This window comes from Argentina silus (assembly GCF_951799395.1).
Source record: "Argentina silus genome assembly, chromosome: 11".
NCBI lineage: Eukaryota > Metazoa > Chordata > Actinopteri > Argentiniformes > Argentinidae > Argentina > Argentina silus.
In genome coordinates, this window is record NC_139665.1 from 19,998,316 (window position 1) to 20,019,104 (window position 20,789).

Genomic DNA, 20,789 nt, shown 5'->3' on the forward strand with positions numbered 1-20,789 from the left:
AAGGAGGGGGGTGTAGAGAGAGGTAGACTCTCGCTACTTTAAGAGCCCTGCCACTTCAGCCCACAACCCCAAACCGGCTCCTCTCCTCCTCTCTTTCCTTTATCCAGACACAAGGACTCAAAAAAAAAAGCCTGAAAAAAGAGAGGGAGGAAACCGACCACAATACAGAAGGTAAATAAACGGAGTGAGAGTTTGCAGCTTGCTTCCTGGAGTGAGCAGTCCCAGCTGAACATCGCAGGAACAATAAGAAGCTATCTTCTCTTCCTGTCTGTGTGTCTGTCTGCTCAGACTAACAACAGCGGGATAGCAGAAGACACAGACAGCTGGACGCATCCATCCGACAGAAATACAACCAATAGAGGATCTGCAGCCAACAAAGTGAGGAGAGAAACAGAGAAAGATAAAACAGGTTTTGGAGCTGAGGGAGAAGTGAGAGAGAGAGAGAGAGAGAGAGAGAGAGAGAGAGAGAGAGGAACAGAGACTCACCTAGAATCTTTTTTTTTTTTTCTGCGAGGTGTGACGCCTCTCCCTCTCTCCTCTCCTCCCCACCCACCCCCTCCCCTCCTCTCACCTCCTCACCTCACCTGAGATGGGTGGGCTGCTGGCCCTAGCCATGGCGTACCTGGCTTACCTGTCAGGCGCTGTGATTGGCTCTGAGCGACGGCAGCACAAGGTGCAGCACGGGCCCTGCAGCTACACCTTCCTTCTGCCTGAGGTGGAGCACTGTCGCCCCCCGGGGGACTTCCAGGTCACCAACTCCCTCCAGAGGGACTCTCCTCCACTCCCCAACCCAGAAGCAGGTCACCCTGAGCAGGCTAGCACCAAGCCCAGGCCCTCCTGGCAGGAGAAGAAGCTGGAGAGTCTAGAGAGCGCCACAGAGAACAACACCCAGTGGCTGCAGAAGGTAAGGCTCTCTCTCTCTCTCTCTCACCTGGGGCTCTCAACGAGACTGTGTTGCTTTCTCAGTCTCACCTGGTGTCTTTTCCACACTCTCCTCTTGCTCATTGATTTTTTTTTTTTATTGAGTTTTCTCTCCCTCTACCTCTCTTCCCCTCTCTCTTCTCTCTCTACAGGCCTGTGTTCTGTCTCTCTCCTGCACTCTCTCTCCCTCCAGTTCCTGTATTGCTGACCTCTTCGTGCTCCTCTTTACTACATAAACTGACTTTGCAGACTCTGATGAGGTTCTGAAAGACTGTGGCCATGAAGCCTGATGTTATCTGTTGACAGACGTTACTTATGATTGTTCTCTGTCCTCATACGGAATTTCCAGGACACTTCTCTGGCTCGCTGACAGTATATTTTGTGTGTGTGTGTGTGTGTGTGTGTGTGTGTGTGTGTGTGTGTGTGTGTGTGTTTGCATCTTTATTTAAGACCACTGGGAATCTAGGGGTCCCTGTTGCATGAGAGGAAGGAAAGACAAGACGAAAAAGTTCCGAAATATCGGTCTGAGCCAAATGTGTTTCAGACCGTTAAACCAGCTAAAGTAGTGAGGTTCCCCCTGCTGATTCTCTCTCTCTCTCTCTCTCTCTCTCTCTCTCTGTCTCTCTCTCTCTCACACACACACACACACACACACACACACACAGACACACACACACACACACACACACACACAGACACACAGACACACACACACACACACACGCACACACACACACACACACACACAGACAGACACACACAGACAGACACACACACACACACACACACACACACACACACAAAGCCTTTTGGCTAAGATATGTGTTTCAGTACATTTACAAACCACAATCTCATCCTGGCCGTTACACTAACCTTACTGAACACAAAGATAACACGTTTGCTCAATGGACCATTTGGTTATCTCAAACACACACATTCTCTGGTTGAGGAGGTCATTGGCCTTTACTATGGCTCCGCTATTTAGACTTCTGAATGAATAAACTGTGGACTGCAGATTTAGATTGAATTCACAATAGTGTTTTCATTGCTAAGGGCATCTGGCACCAGATGTGGGTATTTACTATTGTACTTTAGAGACACTCCACCCTCCTCTCTATTGACATTGCACTTCAGAGACGTGTGCTATTGAGGCGCAATGCTGGCTGTTTGTGTGACGTGTGTGTTTTGAATGAAAACAGTAACACAATGTTACAGAATTTGTGAATTTAGCATATTGAAGGAATAAAGTCTCTCTCTCTCTCTCTCTCTCTCTCTCTCTGTCTATCTCTCTCTCAATTATTTTTCTTTCGATCACTTCTGTTTTGCACTTTTCTTATGTGTTTTACGGCCTGTTTACCACCTTGTTTTGCTTTGTTTAGAAATGGAAAAAGTGTCTTGTGTCGTACCCTGGCTTGCCAGCCTTCAGATCCCTTCCTGTGGTTCTAGCTCTCTTACTTTCTTACATGCAAACGCAAACACACACAGGCACACACACGGAGCCCCTTGTGTGCTGTCTGTCTGACACCCAGACATTGAACTGGAAACGTGACTCCCATGCGAAGCCTCCCGAGAGACTTGTCTATAAACATTTTACATGAGAGAAGTGTGTGTATGTGTGTGTGTGTGTGTGCGAGCCAAACCATCCCTAAACTCTAACATGCCAGTATATTACATGGGGGTTAAACTATGCTGTCCAGGAGGTTTTTTTTTCTCTTTTTCTCTCTTTCTCTCTCTCTTTCTCTTTCTCTTTCTCTTTCTCTCTCTCTCTCTCTCTCTCTCTCTCTCTCTCTCTCTCTCTCTCAGTCAGACATCTGTTTTACAACCTGTCAGACAGGCTGATGAGAGACAGCTTAATTCAGCCAGTCTGGTGGAGCATAAGACCCCAACCAGTCAGTTTGATGCTGCTCCTCCACCTTGTATCTGGTTCCCCTGATTGGAGCTCTCTATGTCTCTCACCTCCTTTCACCACCAGGACAAATTCTCTGTCAACGATTAGGTTTCAGTGCCACTGGTGGGATTTATGTGTGCAAACAAAGCTAGGACCCTTGGAACAGCAGCTTCCGATATGCAAGAGCAGCAGCTTTCCGATATGCAGGAGAGGTTTGACCCCTGACCTTTCTGTTGAGAGGGCTGGTGATGCTTTTCAACACCTCACGGTGGCTGTTCTGCATATCAGGCCTTTTTCACTGGACATGAGTGAGCGTGTGTGTGTGTGTGTGTGTTTGTGTGTGTGTGTGTGTGTGTGTGTGTGTGTGTGTGTGTGTGTATGCAAAACCAGGAAAAATCACACCCTCGGCTCCACTGCGATGACATTACTCACCCTGGCCACCCACTAGCAACCCTTGAAAGATAGTATATACACATAAATACAAACACACAAATCTGTACACACACACACACAGACACACACACACACACACACACACACACACACACACACACATATACACACACACACACGCACGCACACACGCACACACGCACACACACACAAACACACACACACACACACACACACACACACACACACACACACACACACACACACACACACATTCTTATCCAGCATGTTCTTGAATGGAATCTTTGAGTGGACAAGGGCTGCAGGATTCTTAATATGTGTTCCAGAATCGTGTTCCGAGAACCCAGTGTTTGTTCTATTTTGTTCCCTCCCCCTGACCCCCTGTCTCGTCCATTCTGCTTTCTCTCTGGCTCGCCAGGAGGGATGTCAGTGTGTTTTTGCAAATGTTACTAATAGGTTGTAGGGATCATGGAAGTACAGTAATATTGAATGGAGATACAGTCAAGGTGATTCAGGTGCTTTCAATAGATATGCTTCATTAAGACAATCCCCAGTTACCCCACACAAATGTACTGAATCTCTTGAAGATATTTCCTCCTTTCTCCTCTCTTCTCTCTCTTCTCTCTCTCTCTCTCTGCTCACCTTCTTTCATACCTCCCTCTACCACCAACCTTTTCTTCCCTCTCTAACTCTTCTTTTCTCTCTTCCACTTCTCCCTACCTCTAATTCAACTGCATATTGAGGTCATGACCCCATGTTCTTTCCACAACCCCAGAGTTAAGTGGATTAGCACTGTTAGCTGTGACGTATCTCCCGCAATCAGATCCTTAATGCCTTTGAAACATATGAATTGTTCCGCCTCTGTCTGCTACTGCCTGCTGTGTTTCAGCCTATCATTGTCATTCTGCAGGAACACCCTGCAGATACGCCTTTCCTGCCTCGGTAATTGAGAGAGAGAACAAAGACACTATTGACTCTGCAATTAAGATATCAAATGATACAAATCCGCAGATATCCCCTTAGCCCTGCTCAGAAACATTGAGACAGATCACTACACCCTCGTTGGACTCAGTACAGTGCCTGGCTAAACTGAAATACTGGTTCGCTCAGTGTTTGACAGTAGGGGAGGGAGACTTAGATGACCTCCGGGCTAAGGTACATCAAGTCTTGGTGTTATAGAGACATTTTGGCCTGAGTTTTGATAGGAAATACTAAGACAGGGAGGTGATTGGGCTCCCTGATTCCTCCTTCTGAGATGGTTCTAATCCATTGGTCATCTCACCCTAGCTCTCATATACAGAAGTCATGTTTCTACTCAGATTCTGAAGTCGCAGTTTCTGCCAAGACAATCTCAAAGATGAGGTTTATAGACTCAGAGAGAGGGGGAGGGAGAGAGAGAGAGAGAGAGAGAGAGATAGAGATTATTTGATGCCAAAGGCACAAATGTAAATGCTGATTCGTCTCTTTTTCCCCAATCTTCCCCCGTCGTTTGCGCTTGATTTGACTTAGCTGTTACCATAATCGTATTTACATCCCACTCTTCTTGGAAGTGACTTATTATCTGGAAAACAAATATTCATGGGGGGTTGTTTCTTTTTCTTTCTTATTTTACACCACCATAATTGTGGTTCGCCACTCATTAGGAAAATGACTATGACTATTATTTTGAATATACCCTTATCCACACGTTTTCCAATGAAACAAAGCAAATCTCAGATATTTTCTTTTCAGTGAGGCATACATATTAATGTGTTCCTTTCAATACCCCACTCTGGTTTATTCCAAAGGTACTGACTGATCCCTGTTAAATGTTGAGAGAAATGCCATAACTCACGGCGGAAACGTTTTAACTAGAATACCGGCGTGGCGGCAGAATTTGTCTTCCATGTGCCATTCGCACACAACAGCCACATCAATAAGAAAATCTGTTTATTGTCATGAGATGGATGGTGTTCTATTTTAACAGCTCTTATAAATACAATGAGTTTTTCTCCTTCGTCGTCTGAGGCAATGATGAATCAGACTGAGTGAACAAGTGTCCCTGAAGTCAAAAACACATGGTCTCAGCCTCTCTCGTAATATAGCAACCAGGCATTGCCTGAAACATCATTAAACTGTAAATTTAACTTGCATCATCAGAACACCATCATTCTGTAGCACTTCATTTTCTTAGTGTGGACAAGTTGTTTTTTTGCCAGAGGGAGAGAAACAAAGAGAGATTGGATAGAGGGACATAATGGGAGGCCTGAGGGATATTGCTCTGTTATGAGGTCTGCTGGACCACAGGGAAAAACATTGTGACATCGAGATAATTAGTTTGAAAGTTAACCTCTTGGTGGAAATTCAGATCGTTTCACTGCTTTCTCCAGAAAGAGCCACGTGGTCTTAGGTAGTCTTAATCAATGGAGACAAACTGGAATAAGGTAGAAAGAGCCATCCATAGTGTGTATGCCACCACCGCTAACTAACGACAGACTAGCTGGACCAACATGGATCCTCTGGGATAGAAGTGGTCCATTGATGTGCTGTTGGACACTGTTATCCTATGGTTTAGTGGTTATAAGATGGTGGGTGAACAGAAAGAGTGAAGAGGAGGGGAGGTTGGGGGGAATGACAGACAAGAGTAGAAGAGAGGAGAAGACAAGAAAAGAAGAGAGAACAGATAAGAACAGAATGATAGGATTGAATAAACAATGGCTTGTAATTGTTGTTGACAGCTGGAGAGCTACATCCAGGAGAATGTGCGCTCTGGGATGGAGGAGATGAAGAGGAACGCCGTCCACACCCAGACGGTGGCCATGTTGGAGATCGGGACCAACCTCCTCAGCCAATCAGCAGAGCAGACTCGCAAGCTGACAGACGTGGAGACCCAGGTAAGCCAATCGGGAGTGAGTAGAGGATAGAGAGGCTTTCAGCAGTTAGCATTATCACATGTAAACATATTGGCTCATCTCAATCTGTTCCAACCCTGAGAGAATGTGCTCCAACCCTGCAAGAGAATGCGTAATAGTACTGTACCTTATCAATGTCTTGATGATTACTGGATGAGTTGAATCAGGTGGCTTTATGTAAGGCTGGAACAATAGCCTGTTCACCCTTGGCTCACCAGGTCTGGGTTTGGTGACCATTGCTAAAAAAAAAAAAAGGTTGTCTTTGGTTCTACAGACTCTGATTGACAAACTGAGTTGAGTTAGGTGACTGACAACAAGCCAATTAAAACATCAAACACAGTACCACAACACAGATGTGTCTGTAGTCATGTCATAGGGTTGTTATTACAGGTTGGTGTATTGTTCTCTTTGGTGTTCTCATTGCCTCACTCTGTACTGTTCTCTCTCTCTCTTTCTCTCTCTCTCTCTCTGTTTCTACCTTTGTCTCCCTCTCTCTCTTTCTTCCTCTGTATTTTCTCTCGCTCTCTCTGTCTCTTTGTAGGCTGTTTATAACAGATAACCTGCAAAAATATTTTATCTGGTCCTGTTTTGCTGTTTGTCAAACCCTGACGTGCAACATCACTTTCCCTTGTTTCTACGCCTGTCTTTTCCGTGCCAAACTACACATCCATCCACCCATTCATTCATCCACCTTTCTTGTCATCTGCCTATGTTCCATCCATCCATCCATCCATCCATGGTCCATCTATCCATCTACCCATCCATCCTTCAATTGTCCCTAGGTATTGAACCAGACGAGCAGGCTGGAGATCCAGCTGCTGGAGTACTCTCTGATCACCAACCGCCTGGAGAAACACATCCTTCAGCAGACCCAGGAGATCTCACGGCTCAACGACAAAAACAGGTAAATGCACTGGTGTGTGAGAGAGATAGAGAGAGATAGAGATAGACAGATAATGTGGATAGAGAGAAATAGGTAGCTGTGGATAATCACACTGCATAGTACAACACATTACCAGCACTAAAATGGTCCTATTACTCGCAGCCTGAGAGAGAGAACATATCCTGTAGAGTAGAGCACATGTTGCATTGAGGTTGCATGTGACCCATGTGTGGAACCAGTGTGGTGGTTAGGGGGGGGGGGGGGAGGGGGGGAGCAAACACCATGACAGACACAACGTTGAGTGGTTACAGTAGATTTGCAGTCAGGCAGCTGTGAAAAAAAGAGAAATAAGCACTTTGGATTTGGGGGAACTACCTCTTCATCCGTAGGGGCACAGAGTCAGGCTTTGAAGAAGTCCTCCTCCCTCAAGGAAAGAAAAAGAAAAATGTCACGAGAGTGAAAATGTACAAGGAAGCACTGAACAGAGACCTCTGCCTGAGGGAAGCAAATGAAATGCAATATTTTTTTGCCTGCATAACACGATCATAACCATGATGCTACATATGCTTTACGCAGTCATAAGCATCGCAATTTAAATGCATCATGCACAAAAAATGATGCAATGCTATCGTAATGTGTCCCTAAACCTTGACATTATCCTTAAGCTCGCCGTGGCCAGTGGATCGGTGGGTTTGGTGCCCTCATCAAGACTTTGAAATAAAAGTGCCATTGAAATCGATTGGAACTGAGATGAGTTTCCTCCGAGGGGTGCGAGCGCAGTGTGTACCTAGCAGCTGAAAGATTGAGGAAACGTGTTCCAGAGCGGATGAGTGAGCAGAGAGCTGAAAAGTAGCTTGTTCAATCTGGGTGGCTGGATTCTTTCAATAAATAACGGCTGCAAAGTCGTTAGTCAGAGCCATAAAGATCAGGCGAGGGGGATTTATGGCATTCGTTTGCAGCTTGAGTGTGTAGCTTGTAACGCGCGCACACACACACACGCACTCACACACACACACACACACACACACACAACCTGTCAGAGTGTTGCCTCTGGGCGGTGATTGAGAGGGCCAGTATGCGGGCCCATCTGTGGACGCCGCTGCCTTACAGGTGTTTCTGTGGTGTTAGACCAATGAGACTCTCCCTCCGCAGTCTATAACTCATCCTTCATCTCACAAAGTGTGTGAGGGTGTTCACATTTGTTTCTGTAGCATATACAAGACTGCATAATTAAATAAATGACATGAATGGTCCATTCTCCTCTCCTCTCCTCTCCTCTCCTCTCCTCTCCTCTCTTCTCCTCTCCTCTCCTCTCCTCTCCTCTCCTCTCCTCCCTTTTCCTCTCTTCTCCTCTGTCAGTTTTCTGGAGCAGCGTTTCTCTGCGCTGGAGGCCAGACATGGCAGAGAGCTGCAGGGTCTACAAGGGGAGAAACAGCAGCTCCAGGATCGACTGGAGAGGCAGAGCCGGGTGGTCAGCCAGCTGCAGGGAGATCTGGGCAGCTCCTCCCACAACAGCACCCTCCTGCAGAGACAGCAGGCTACGCTCACAGACACGGTCCAGCAGCTGCTGGCTCTGGTCACACACTGCAATGGTGAGACACACTCAGGGAATAGATAGGCACCGTGGTGTTTGTAATGCAGGGGAGAAATCAGAGGACAAGCTCATTGTAATGCATGGAACGGAATGGTCCTCTATGTTTCCTACTGTTCCTCATTCCATCCCATGCATTACAATGAGCCCGTCCTCCGATTTCTACCTCCACCAGAGCTGCCCCTTGTTGTAGTGAAGATAATGTCTTCTGAGGTGCTGGGCAGACATGGAATTGTACTTTGTGGCCAGCACACTGACATACTCCAACTCATACCTTCTGTTGTAGTCAGAAGACTAACATTTTGATCGGTGTATTTGTTGGTGTACTGTTTGAGGGTGCAGGGAGGATTTTGAATGTACAGAAGAACTTCACTGAGATCGATACATAGTTTACTGGAATGATATATATATCGTTCTGGATGTCTTTTCCTCGTCCCTCAGATATATCAAGTATGCCCAAAGAGGAGCCAGCGAGCTTCAGAGACTGCGCCGAAATCTTCCAGTCGGGCGTCACCGAGAGTGGGGTGTACAGCATACGACTCCCCAACACCACCCGCACTGTGAAGGTAAAAGCTTCACCTGAATCCCTGTTATATACAGTAATTCACCATTAAAAGCTATAACATGCTGAACATGTTTTGATATATTGGCAACTTGTTTTATACATGTGTTGCTCTATAACACCTGAAAAAATGGGACATGCATGTTCTCATTATTTGTTTTCGCTATTAGGCATGACCTATTGTTAGCACTGCTCTTATTCAGTGTACAGTACCGAAACACACACACACCCTCTGAGATGTTGACATTTAGACAGTTTATAGTTTTTGCAGGGGCCACATTCATCTCTGAAAGGACAACGTGGTTTGAATGCAATACAAATTCAGTGGACTGGTTTGGCAAGGGTGGGAATGGAAATGTCATGTTGGGGTACAAAGAGGTAAAATAATAAACAACAGGAGCATTGTGCCCTGCAGGCTGCCGCATAGGCAAGCGTGCAACTGAATGGAAAGTCATATTAGCTTAAGAGGCCACTCCACTGAACTGAAGCAGTCCCAGCTTGCTCACCCGTGGCATAGACCAGCTATCCACTCTCACAATCAAAACCCAAATTCCTAACTGGGATGAGAGAAAAATACCGATGAAATTATTAGTTTTATTATTCATTGCTTTCTCTCTCAGTCTTGCTCACTCCCCTCTCCCCCTCTCTTTGTTTCTGGTCTTCCTCTATATTTCCTGTGGGCATAGTAGCCAGGTGTTTGGCACTGGCTCTGTGTGTTTCCTGCCAGCTGGGTGCGATGCAGGTTTACATAGATGCAAGCTGGTACACTCCGCATTGCCCCTGCTTTCAATCTATGCCATCTACCCCCCTGGCGACAGCGAGCTGGGTGGTTGCTCCAAAGTGGGGAAGGTTTAAATTGCCCTATTTTTTGAATGCAAAGTGTGTATGTTTTTTTCTTTTCTCAAAGGGGCCAAAAACTAAATCTCACGTTTGTGTGGGATCCAGAGTTGGACGGGCTAAGGAATTTGTGATCAAAAGACCGCCAAATCTAAACAAACTATATTCACAAGTGAAATTAGCGAGAGCGCTTTGCTCTTTTTTTTTATAAATACACTCCAATATGAATGTGCAAATGGCACAGGCGTTCAGCAAACAATGTATAATCATGAGTGCTATCATAAAAGCCACCCATAAAATTGGCATGGTAATGGACAGGCCTTATTTCTAAAAACCTCTACATTATAATGTTAACACTTTGACACACCAATAGTAACAACCATCATAATAGTTTGTTAATTGGAATGATTTTGGGAGATAACTTTCTCCCCTTTGTTTTTCAGAGCTAGACTACAATGTTTGTTTTTACCACAAATGGACAAACACATACTTTAACTAAACTAGAGGGTTCATAGACCTAAAGAGATCAGTTTCCAAAATAAGGATGCTGATGTAGTGATGTCTGTATTGTGAGCGTGTTAAATAACCTGCACAAACCAGTAGCAGTTTGGCAGTTACACTTGCATTATACTACTACTTTGGACCCACATAACTCAACTCTCTTCAAGGTGTTTGAGTATGGAATATTCAGTATGGATCTGTTAGAAATCAGTTAAATAAAATGTCCTCCCTGGGGAAATGGCTTCTAGAGAAAAATCTATTTCAGGCCCCTGTATTCAGAAAGTTGGTTTAGAGGCCAGAACCTTGGCTTAATATGCTGGTTGTGCCAGAGAATAATCACTCAATATTTAGGTTTTATTTTATTTTTTTAAACCTCTTTGACCTTGCCTGGAGGACATTTTCTGGGAAAGAGCTAGAAACCCTCACAAAATTTGTAGCAGAAAAACCCAAAGGTGAAAGGCTGTTTTTTTGGGATAGCTTCATCTTAACAATACCTGTGAGTGGGATATCCACACTGCAGGGGACTTGGACGTGGGTGTGGGTTGTTTTGGATCCTAGCAACCCAATTTTGTGAGAACTGGGGTTTGGATACTTCTGGACACCAGAGACATCAACACAATGTGTTTTTGGTTGAACAATATACTAAATTCAATATAAGATGTTGCAATTCAGAAATTCTCAAACCTTGGCTCTTTTCTTGAAATGTATCAGTAGACATTTTGATATAAAATAAAAAAAAAGCACACCCTATTCATCAAGCTTTTTCGTTTGATTAGACTAGGAAATACCAGTCATGGTTACATATATAATCTTACCTCCCAAGAGAGCAATTTATACAGTATGTTCAATGTCAGACATGATATCAGATCCTGTGAGACCAATATGTGCAAACCTAAGTCCCTCAACATGTACAAAATACGTTTCAGGTTCTGCCAAAAGATGAATAGGGGCAATTCATGAGTTTGTCCTATAACAACGGACATATGGTATGTGAGTAACCAAACGAAAACAGTGCTAACCTTCCTCCAGTGTTCGGGTCAATTCTAACCGATTTACAACTTTAAATAAATATAAATATTGTGTTTTTCATCTGATTGCCTCAAGACCTTATGTTTTCCTCCACACTAGGCATTTGAACATATCAAATTGCTGATCACCACTTCCATTGAATTTTGAGTGGTTTAGTCAACTTTGTCACACCTGTGGGTTCCGGGTCTAAAATTAATGGGTAAGGCTGTATTATGTTCATCCAGCAGATGGAAAACATCCCCATACACACTCCCACTCACCCACACATCCACAACCACAACACCCTCACCCCCCACCCATCCGCCCCACACACATTCACAGAGGGGGGTTGGTTCTCAATGTGCTTATGTGCTCATCCTCCCAGGTGAACCACACCTTCCAGACTAAACAATGTATCATATCTTCTCACAGACCCCATATATAAAGCTTTTTTTGTGCCTTGCTCTCATTTTACTCTGTGAACACAATGAGTAGGTAGTCGACTGAGTAGGCGACTGTCTGCCAGAGAGACTCAGAACCATATTTTTGCACCAAATGATGATGGAGATTGAGGAGATTGAAATTAAACCAGTGATAGAGGAGGATGTCTCGGAAATGGAAGACAACATCGATCCAGATTTCGATCCAGACTATTATGAGACTGACCAACGGTCAACAGACGAGGAAGAGGCCCCTGAGAAAGAGGCCCCTGAGGTGACATTCCAGTCCAAGAATGGCAACTTGCTCTGGTATTCATCCTCCCTGGACAGAGGAGGCAGAGCAAGGGTGGAAAACATAGTGAGGATGACCCCAGGGCCAACACGGTATGCCATGTCTCATGTTGATGATGAGGTGAGGAGTGTGCAGCCCCCAGCCACTCCCCCAGCCGCTCTCCCAACTGCTCCCCCAGCTGCTCCCCCAGCCGCTCCCCCCCAACAAGGACAAGCACAGAAAAGGAAGAGATGCAAGCCCTGTGCCCCTAGAGACATTAAAACCAGCCATACATGCCACAAATGCCATGTCTACATTTGCCAGGCACACTCCAACCTGATCGTACATTGACACTTATGTGTGTGAACACACACACGCACGCACACACACACACTCACACACACACACACACACACACACCACACTCACACTCACAGAGGACTGTTCATGTTGATGTTCTGTTCATATGGTCTCTATTTTGAATAGATTTTTACTGTTTTTTACAATATTTATTTTACAATAAATGTTCATTTAGAAATACATTTTCAGGGTCCGTTCTTTGTATATTCACTGCAGTTACTTATGTTAACCACTAGCTGAAGGCACTGTGTCACAGCTTAAAAAGGTGTTAAACAAAATTTGGTGATGATTTATGTTAATATAAGAACAGTTCAAATTGAACACTATAATAAGGAGGGGAGCAACGAACACTGGCGATAGGCTGAAGTAACCAAAGCAAAGGGGGAACAGAACATGCTGACGTGTCATTTCTCCATTCCACCTGGGTCACAACAAAACATGGCACCCCTTGAAGAGTGTGTTCCCCTTCTCCCTGTGGCTTCCAACATTTTCCAACTTTTGATTAACGGAAACTGTGCAACGTGTCCTCCCCCCAAGGTGTGAGCTGTTCCCTTCTCACGCTCCAGACTCTCTCCCTCTCTCCCTCTCTCCGCCTCTGAAGGTTTACTGTTGGTCCTGGTTGCAGGATGAGGGGCTGGGGGAGACAAAGAGATCCAGGCGGTTTCATAGTGGAAACACCGGGAGATGAAAACGATATGATGGTTTTGGACCATAGCCCACTGTTTGTAGAAACATCCATCTGTCTGTAAGAGGTTGTGACCTCTCAGCCATGGCTCACTGTAGCTCCAAGCTCCCAAGGTGTAGGGTACATGAAACACTGAGCCTGATATAGAAACAATTAGAACAAACAAAGGGTCTTATCAAAAGCATTAAGATTAGAGAGTTAAAAATGTTTTTTCCTAATCAGAGGGGTTTCCGTTTCCACAGGTGTTCTGTAACATGAAAACAAGGGGTGGGGGCTGGACCGTACTGCAGCATCGCAGGAACGGATCAGTGGACTTCCACCGTGGCTGGAAGGACTACAAAATGGTAAGTTCAGCAGAACATAGCTTTTACTTTTTTATCTGTTGTCACTGAAGTGAAATGTATCAAATAGAGTAGTGTTTTTGTATGTTGCCGTGGTCCAATCCAATGACAAACCGACATTTAGTTTGGCCAAATCAGGAGCAAAAATCCATCATAATCACAATTCCATCATTATAAAAGAGTTGAGGATAGAAATAGTCAGTGGATTCTTTAGCCAGACAGGATGTTCCAATAACTACAAGCAGGGGCTGACATGGGTTTTGGAGGGGATTCGGTGTGGGGAGGGATGGGATATGGACTGGCTTGTGCTCCCTGCTGACCCATGGTTGTTTTGGTAGGCCGCCCGTGTGTTCCTACATCCCTCCCTGTTTTTGCACCTGCACTCTCTCCCTATCTCGGTCGGACCCCCACACACACTACAGTCCATTATCACACACTGTCATCACACACAGTTAGTGAAATGGAAGCTTTATGATGGCAACATTATGATACAACAGTGCAGTACTTCTGTTTCAACATAGGGAGTCATTGAGTAGTTATTTTACTATCAGGGAAACAAGCTAATTCTACACCATGTTGTGTTGCTTAATGAGTCATGCTGTCGCGATAAATACCGCGCCACAATGTTGTTTAATAAACTCAAAACATGTGGTTGATTCTCTCACTGCTCCACTGCTATCAATATTCCTTCGATGTTTAAACTACTGTATACACAATGAAAGGTTGTGTGTCTGCATTGAGATCACTTCCTGACTTGAATTGCAGTGTGTGTGCAAGAGGCCGCTGCAATTTTTCTCTCACCTTCTGCAACAGATGAGTCGCCACAGCTTGGTTGGGAAATGAAATACTCAGAGGACAGTGTTCGCAGAGCGAGCTACTTTTTCAATATTTTTTTTTCAAGAACAATATTTTCACAAGTGGATGACAAATATTTGGCCCCGGTCGGGGCGTGGGAGCATGGGGGCCCTGTAGATGGAAGATAACGTGTGTGCTAAAACGCTTCGATGCCCTGACCACACTTCCATGTGCTCACAATGTTTACCCAACGTTGGTCAAATGTTGTACACACGCCTGCTGGTCAGATAATGAATGCTCCCAGACCTCCTCATATCTTCAAATTCACTTAAGAACAATAATAAACAGGCCAGAGAGAGAGAGTTCCGGTGCTGTGTCAACATGGCACAAATGTTTGCCCATCTGTTGGAATGTTCAAACAGAAGTCACAGGCTCTTTGCTGCAGGAGCTAGTCGCGTAAAAAAGTTGGTCTTAAAGGTCCAGTATGTAGATTTTTGCTTTGAAATAGTGCGACAACATGCACAAATACATGCTGGACATTTAAGTGCCAAGTCGGACATACCTTGAACCTCATTATGATGTAATGTTGCATCAGAGAATATTAGCGTGGTTGTAGCTAAGTCCTGCATAGGCAATGTGCATTAGTGTGATTTGACGCTTAATGATTATTGATGCTTAATGATTGTTGCTAGGCATCGCATGTCATGCTCCCAATGTAATTAACTAGCTTTTAATGCCCACAACATGGAAACTAAGAAGAGAAAAATATGATTTGTTTACACACAGAGACGAGGTAGATAATTGAGATGCAAAGCAAATATAGATACATCTTGACAGCAAAGTTCAATAATGTTGTAAACAAATTATAAGAAAGTGTGGGACAGGCTGGAGGAATGCAGGACAGTGAAGGAGATATTGTAAGTGGAAATCTCTCTGTTCAAGAGCAAAGAAAGACATGAGCACATTTAAACATCCCCAACCGGAGGAGGCCCTGCCACCAAGACATCACCTAACGGTGAAATCATCATTGATATTTTTGGGGAAGATTCCCCCGTGTCCACAGGGCTTGACTGGGTAGACAGTTTGACTACGATAGACCTAATGTTAAGTGTAGGCCTACCAGATTGCAGTACGTCCGGAACGTCCTCCATCAACCAACAGTCTCATGGAATTGAGTCCCGAAGGTTATTCCTTTATCAAGCTTTGTTGTCAGTAATTTGCTATACTTTAACCTTTTCACTTGGATAGAAATCTACTAGTTCCTTCATTCATAACTAGCCCTAATCACTCCACAATTTATACAGACTCATCTGACTACCCCCTCCCCTAGTCCTTGTCCCAGACAATGAGCACAAAGAGAGTATAAGGACATGGAGGAAGGCACCAAGACAAAGCAGTGCAGCTGAGCTTCAGCAGATCCTGGTGGAAAAGGACATGTACAGAGTTGAGGTGTAGACAGAAAAGCTCCAGCTGGAAAAGGAGAAGTTGGAGCTCCAAAAAAAGAACATTAACATTGGTGATGCAACTTCTTGAGCACCTGGTCCAGCAGTACATTGTTGGTGATAAAATGTTCTTTCATTTATAGAGTGGGAGAACATGATTTAACATAGGTTAAATGAGATGAGAATACCATGAGACGATTTGATATGCTTTAATATTGTGGTTGTTGTTGTTGTTGTTGTTGTTGCTGTTGTTGAATTGCATTGTATTAATGTTTCACTCTTAATAAATAATTAATTTGACCTATTTCTCTCTGTATTAATTCTATTTGAGTGGATCTAGGCTATGCAATGTACATTTTAATTATTATGCCCAACCTGGGCTACTGACACACAGAGTTTGTGACTCGGCCTACATAATCTGGTTGTAAATTAGTCACCCACTGACATCCTCTTGATGAGCAGTGTTGGGATTTGTACTTGGACTTCAGCGCTCTCTGGCTCCAGCATTGGCAGTACCACTCTCAGATCACTGTTACGAGCAGTAACAATTTGTTCCTGTCTAAAAGCTTTTTGGTTATGCAATCTGTGCACAAGACGCGACATTGCTTAATGGAGTTTTCAAAAAGTGTTTACATTTTCAAATGCATTACTATGGAGAGCAGTCCAGAATCTACCCTCTACCAGGATTTACAACCAGGTGTAGTGCAAGCACCAGGTGTTGCTGGTGAAAGGTGAAACTGTTAGGACTGGTATAGAACGCAATCTACGTCGGATTTAGTGCTACGACCGGGTGCAGGCCAACTTCCAAATGGTGCAACTGGCTCCAGAGGTGCTCTTTCGTAATCATTTAAGAGGTCTATTCTGAGAATACAAGCAATAACAATAACTGGCTCTTGTATTGTCGTATTATCGTGAGTGACAATTAAGATTTCGGTCTAGACATCTCTCTGTCAAATGAATATGTCCTCTTGCTCACTGTTTCATTCCTCTCTCACTCTCCCTTTCAGGGGTCAATTCTGTGACAGTTCTGTGACATTTCTCTATTAACCCCTTGCTCACTGTGTTATTCAAACCAAACTAGTGTATCCCTCAAGACTGAACTACATTGACGTGTGCAACTTGAAATCTATTTTTTTATTTGACCCTCTGCTCACTTTGCGCCTCCTCACTCATGCACCTTCCTGAGTGGCATAAACAATTACACTTGACATTTATCTGCTAAAGTCATTACATCCCTCCCTCAGCTTGTCCTTTCTCTTCCACTTCACTTGCAGGGTTTTGGGGACCCCTCTGGAGAGCTCTGGGTGGGTAATGATGTTATCCACCTCCTGACCAGTTCCCAGGAGTACAGTCTACATGTACAGCTGAAGGACGGTGAGGGCAACGAAGCCTTCTCACACTACGACCATTTCTACATTGATGGAGAGGAAAAGAACTACAGGTACTATGATGCAAGGCTGTTCAAGGTGGCGGGTTGGGTGGTTACTAAGGGACTACAAGCATTTGTCTTTATTTCCTATCATTAAATTTTAAAAAGTAGCATTGACAGTTTGGCTATGAATGTCTCTAATTAACCATAACACCAAGATGTACACTGTACATAACAATTGTTAGACTTTTTGACATGAGAAAGTTCTGAAATGAAATGATTATAGCAACCATTACTGCATGAGTGGTTTGAACTTCACTTGTCTGCAATGTAGTTATACAGTAGTTATGGTTTGACTTGCAAATTATGAGCTTAGTCAAAGTTGTACCTGTCATTGAAACAGCATCATGTTTTAGCCATCATGTTAAACCATTATATAGTTGCCATGATTCTGGTAAGAGTTATGTTGAGCGGCCTTAAAATTCAGAAACCCATAATTGAGTTGAGAGAGTGCCATTTCAGACTTCATTTACCCTGTGGGTGTAAATCAATTTGCAAATACCATGACAAATTACAGACCATTATCCACCATGGTTACTTCCTTTCTCTGTCTCCTTTCTTATCACTTGTCAGGGGAAAAAAAAGTTTAAAAAAAAAAGAACCATGAAAGAAAACCTAGGCCTGTCTCTGGGAACATCACTCTAAATGATGAGCTCAGTGGAGGGCAAACTGCCACTTTTCTGCCTCCATTTCTCTTTCCGTCACCGCAGCTACCGCTGCTCCTGCAAATCCCAAGGGCAGCCTCATCCAGCAGAGGAAAACACCAACACTTACAGTGCTCCGTAGCACCTGCCCCTGCCAGGAAACTGACAACTTAAACAAAGCTCCGCTCTCTCCGCGGCAGTCGCTGCTAAATCCCCTGCTCTCGCTAATGGGATTGTGTGTACCAGTGTTGAACTCAGAGGTTCCACCTAATGTAATAGAGCAAAATATGTGGTTTAAAGTAGGGATAAATGAAGTGGAATTCGATAGCGTTTTTTGAAAAGCCTGGAGGTTTAAGAAGTGCAATACTTGTGATGAGAGGTTGATAGCATAATAGCATGTGACACTTCAAGTCAAAGTTGTCTGTAGGCATACACCCATGATAAGCTTTCTTTTAACCAATAGGGGAGAGGGATTATTTATTTTTCTACATTAGATCACTGTCTCAGGGGCAACTTCATATTTACGTTGTGTGCGGTAAGCCACCTGACTGGGTGGAGGTTGCCAGCTACCGCTGAGCTAACGTTCCATCTCACCTCGTTGAGTATGTGCTAGTTTTATTAGCATGCTGAGTATGTTGGCTCCCTACCCTCATGTGCTGAGTTCATGTTGCGTCGCCCAAGCCAGAGGCCCATGGTGCAAGGCCATCTCCCAGCCAACATAAAACGTTCCCCAGCTTGTTCACTCCTCCTGAGTCATCCACACAGCCAAAGCATCCCCTGCTAGGTGTTCTCCATGCATTTCCTTTGGCCAAAATATCTTTTTTAGCCATTCCCCAATCAATAGCAGCCTCTTTTTCACCCGACGCCCTCTCCAAAACTTCAGAGGCCAAAAGGGAGCCTCCCCTCAGCCTATTCCTTGTTGTGTGGTCCTCACCTCTGACCCTAGCGATGGAAAGAGGAGATTCCTCATTGAGTCATCACAGACAATGTGCCCCTTAGGTTGAGAGAGGTCACATAACTCATGGAAGAGTCTTGTACTAACGAGACAGAATGACAGGACTCGAGGAGAGAGCAGACAGAAGACTTGACCTTTCCTCTCCCGAGCCTCACATCACCGTCGACTCACACAGATGGACTGAGTTACACAATGAATATATCATCCAACCTGGAATCGGAGATGTATTCATTCATCCAGAGGTGTTTCCATGATTATTCACCAAGGAAGATATAATGACCGACTGTTGCTGGCGAACTGCATCGATGCTTGGTTGAGCCAGAAGCTAATGCTTTTTGCAATGTACAGGACGTTAATAGCTAAGCCATTTGTTACAAGTGGGTAGCCAATGGAAGTGCTGGTAATACTGTCAAGATGTTGTTCGTGAATGGTTCTGATGCTGTTCCTCCCCCAGCCTGCATGCCCAGGGGTTCAGCGGTACGGCAGGCCGCACCAGTAGTCTCACCCACTCTGGGACCCAGTTCAGCACCAAGGACCGAGACAACGACCACTGCAGCTGCAAGTGTGCCCAAATGGCCTCTGGAGGTACAACGCTGACTTTTTTTATCTTCCACTTCCTTTCCTCATCCATCACTCCCTCATTCTACTACCCTTTACTGATAACTCTCTCCTCTTCTGCCTTATCATGATAAGCACACTTTTCTTCTCATCTGAACCCATTTCTCATTCCACTACTCGTAATCCCAGGTACAAGTGCCATGAATACCAGAGAGTATCTTTCTCTTTCTCTTTCTCTTTCTCTCTCTCTCTCTCTCTCTCTCTCTCTCTGACCCCTGAACCCTCTTCACCCTAGGCTGGTGGTTTGAGGCTTGTGGACCTTCCAACCTCAATGGAATCTACTACCCTGGCATCTCCAACGTGGTCCGCTACAATGGTATCAAGTGGTACTACTGGAAGGGACCCAGCCTGATGGCTACTATGTCAACCATGATGGTGCGGCCTGCTGGATTCTGATTTGGATGGCTGGCTGATGATGTCATCGTGTGAAGCAGTTGATGACATCACTGACTGAGAAAAAAAATTGAGAAGGCTGAGATTTTAAATAAAATTGCGATTTGGTTGATTTAGAATGCAAATTACGATTTATGGACTTGTTTATCAAAGAGCAGCTTATTGTCCGATTTGTATTCATTGGAACTTTCTTTCCTCACTGAAAAGGCACATGCTGTAGGCTTGCAAAGGATACGTCTTATAATGTTATTATCTGTACATAGATATATACCTGCACAAGAGATTGCAAGAGGACTTGATTGAGGTTCACTGCAATTCCATAACAATAACCATCTCTCCCTTTTCTCCTTGTCCAGAGAACATTTCTCTTGATCTTACACCACACAGAAAACCTCCCTGAAAGTTTTTCAAGCTATGCCACTCAGAATTGCACATAAAACCTTTTTTTAAAGAGAGAAAACCCTCGTAAAAGTGCATGATACACTGAAGCAGGTGTATTTTTTACTAGCTTACTTACTTTCCAAAATGTATATTTTCTAATAAAAGGACATGTAAAACAAGCTATGAAATCAATTTTTCGGAGGGGATGAAGCGATAAATATTTAGTGGTCTTTGGCTCCATCTACTTTTGCTTGTATTATGTCACGGTTTCCAGTTTGTTACATGGCGCACAAGGCACGCGTGCTAAACCTCAGGAGGTCCCCCCACGGTGCTAAAGAGGTCAGAACGAGCCCCTTTACTCATGCCAATGGCCTGATGAATCATCCAGAAATGATGCTCCCTCTAGTGCTCATTAAATGAGGGCTGGGCTTGGGCCTCCTCCAAGACCACTGACCTGTATTCACCCCCAGCACTGAGCAGGACATCCATCGCTAACACAGGGCAATACAGGTTAGCTATGACCACAGGGTCTGCTAACT

The 20,789-nt window shown here is 44.5% G+C and overlaps 1 protein-coding gene across 1 annotated transcript; it reads left to right on the top strand.

Moving 5' to 3' along the window:
* Positions 1–589: 589 nt before the first annotated feature.
* Positions 590–20,412, top strand: angpt2b (angiopoietin 2b; the record flags this gene model as incomplete). Its single annotated transcript, XM_083680428.1, has 9 exons — positions 590–904; positions 5,941–6,096; positions 6,897–7,018; positions 8,357–8,589; positions 9,030–9,154; positions 13,495–13,596; positions 17,105–17,271; positions 19,313–19,443; positions 19,712–20,412. 9 exons carry the CDS (start codon positions 590–592, stop codon positions 19,870–19,872), a joined length of 1,512 nt encoding a protein of 503 aa, XP_083536554.1. The 3' UTR covers positions 19,873–20,412.
* Positions 20,413–20,789: the final 377 nt, after the last annotated feature.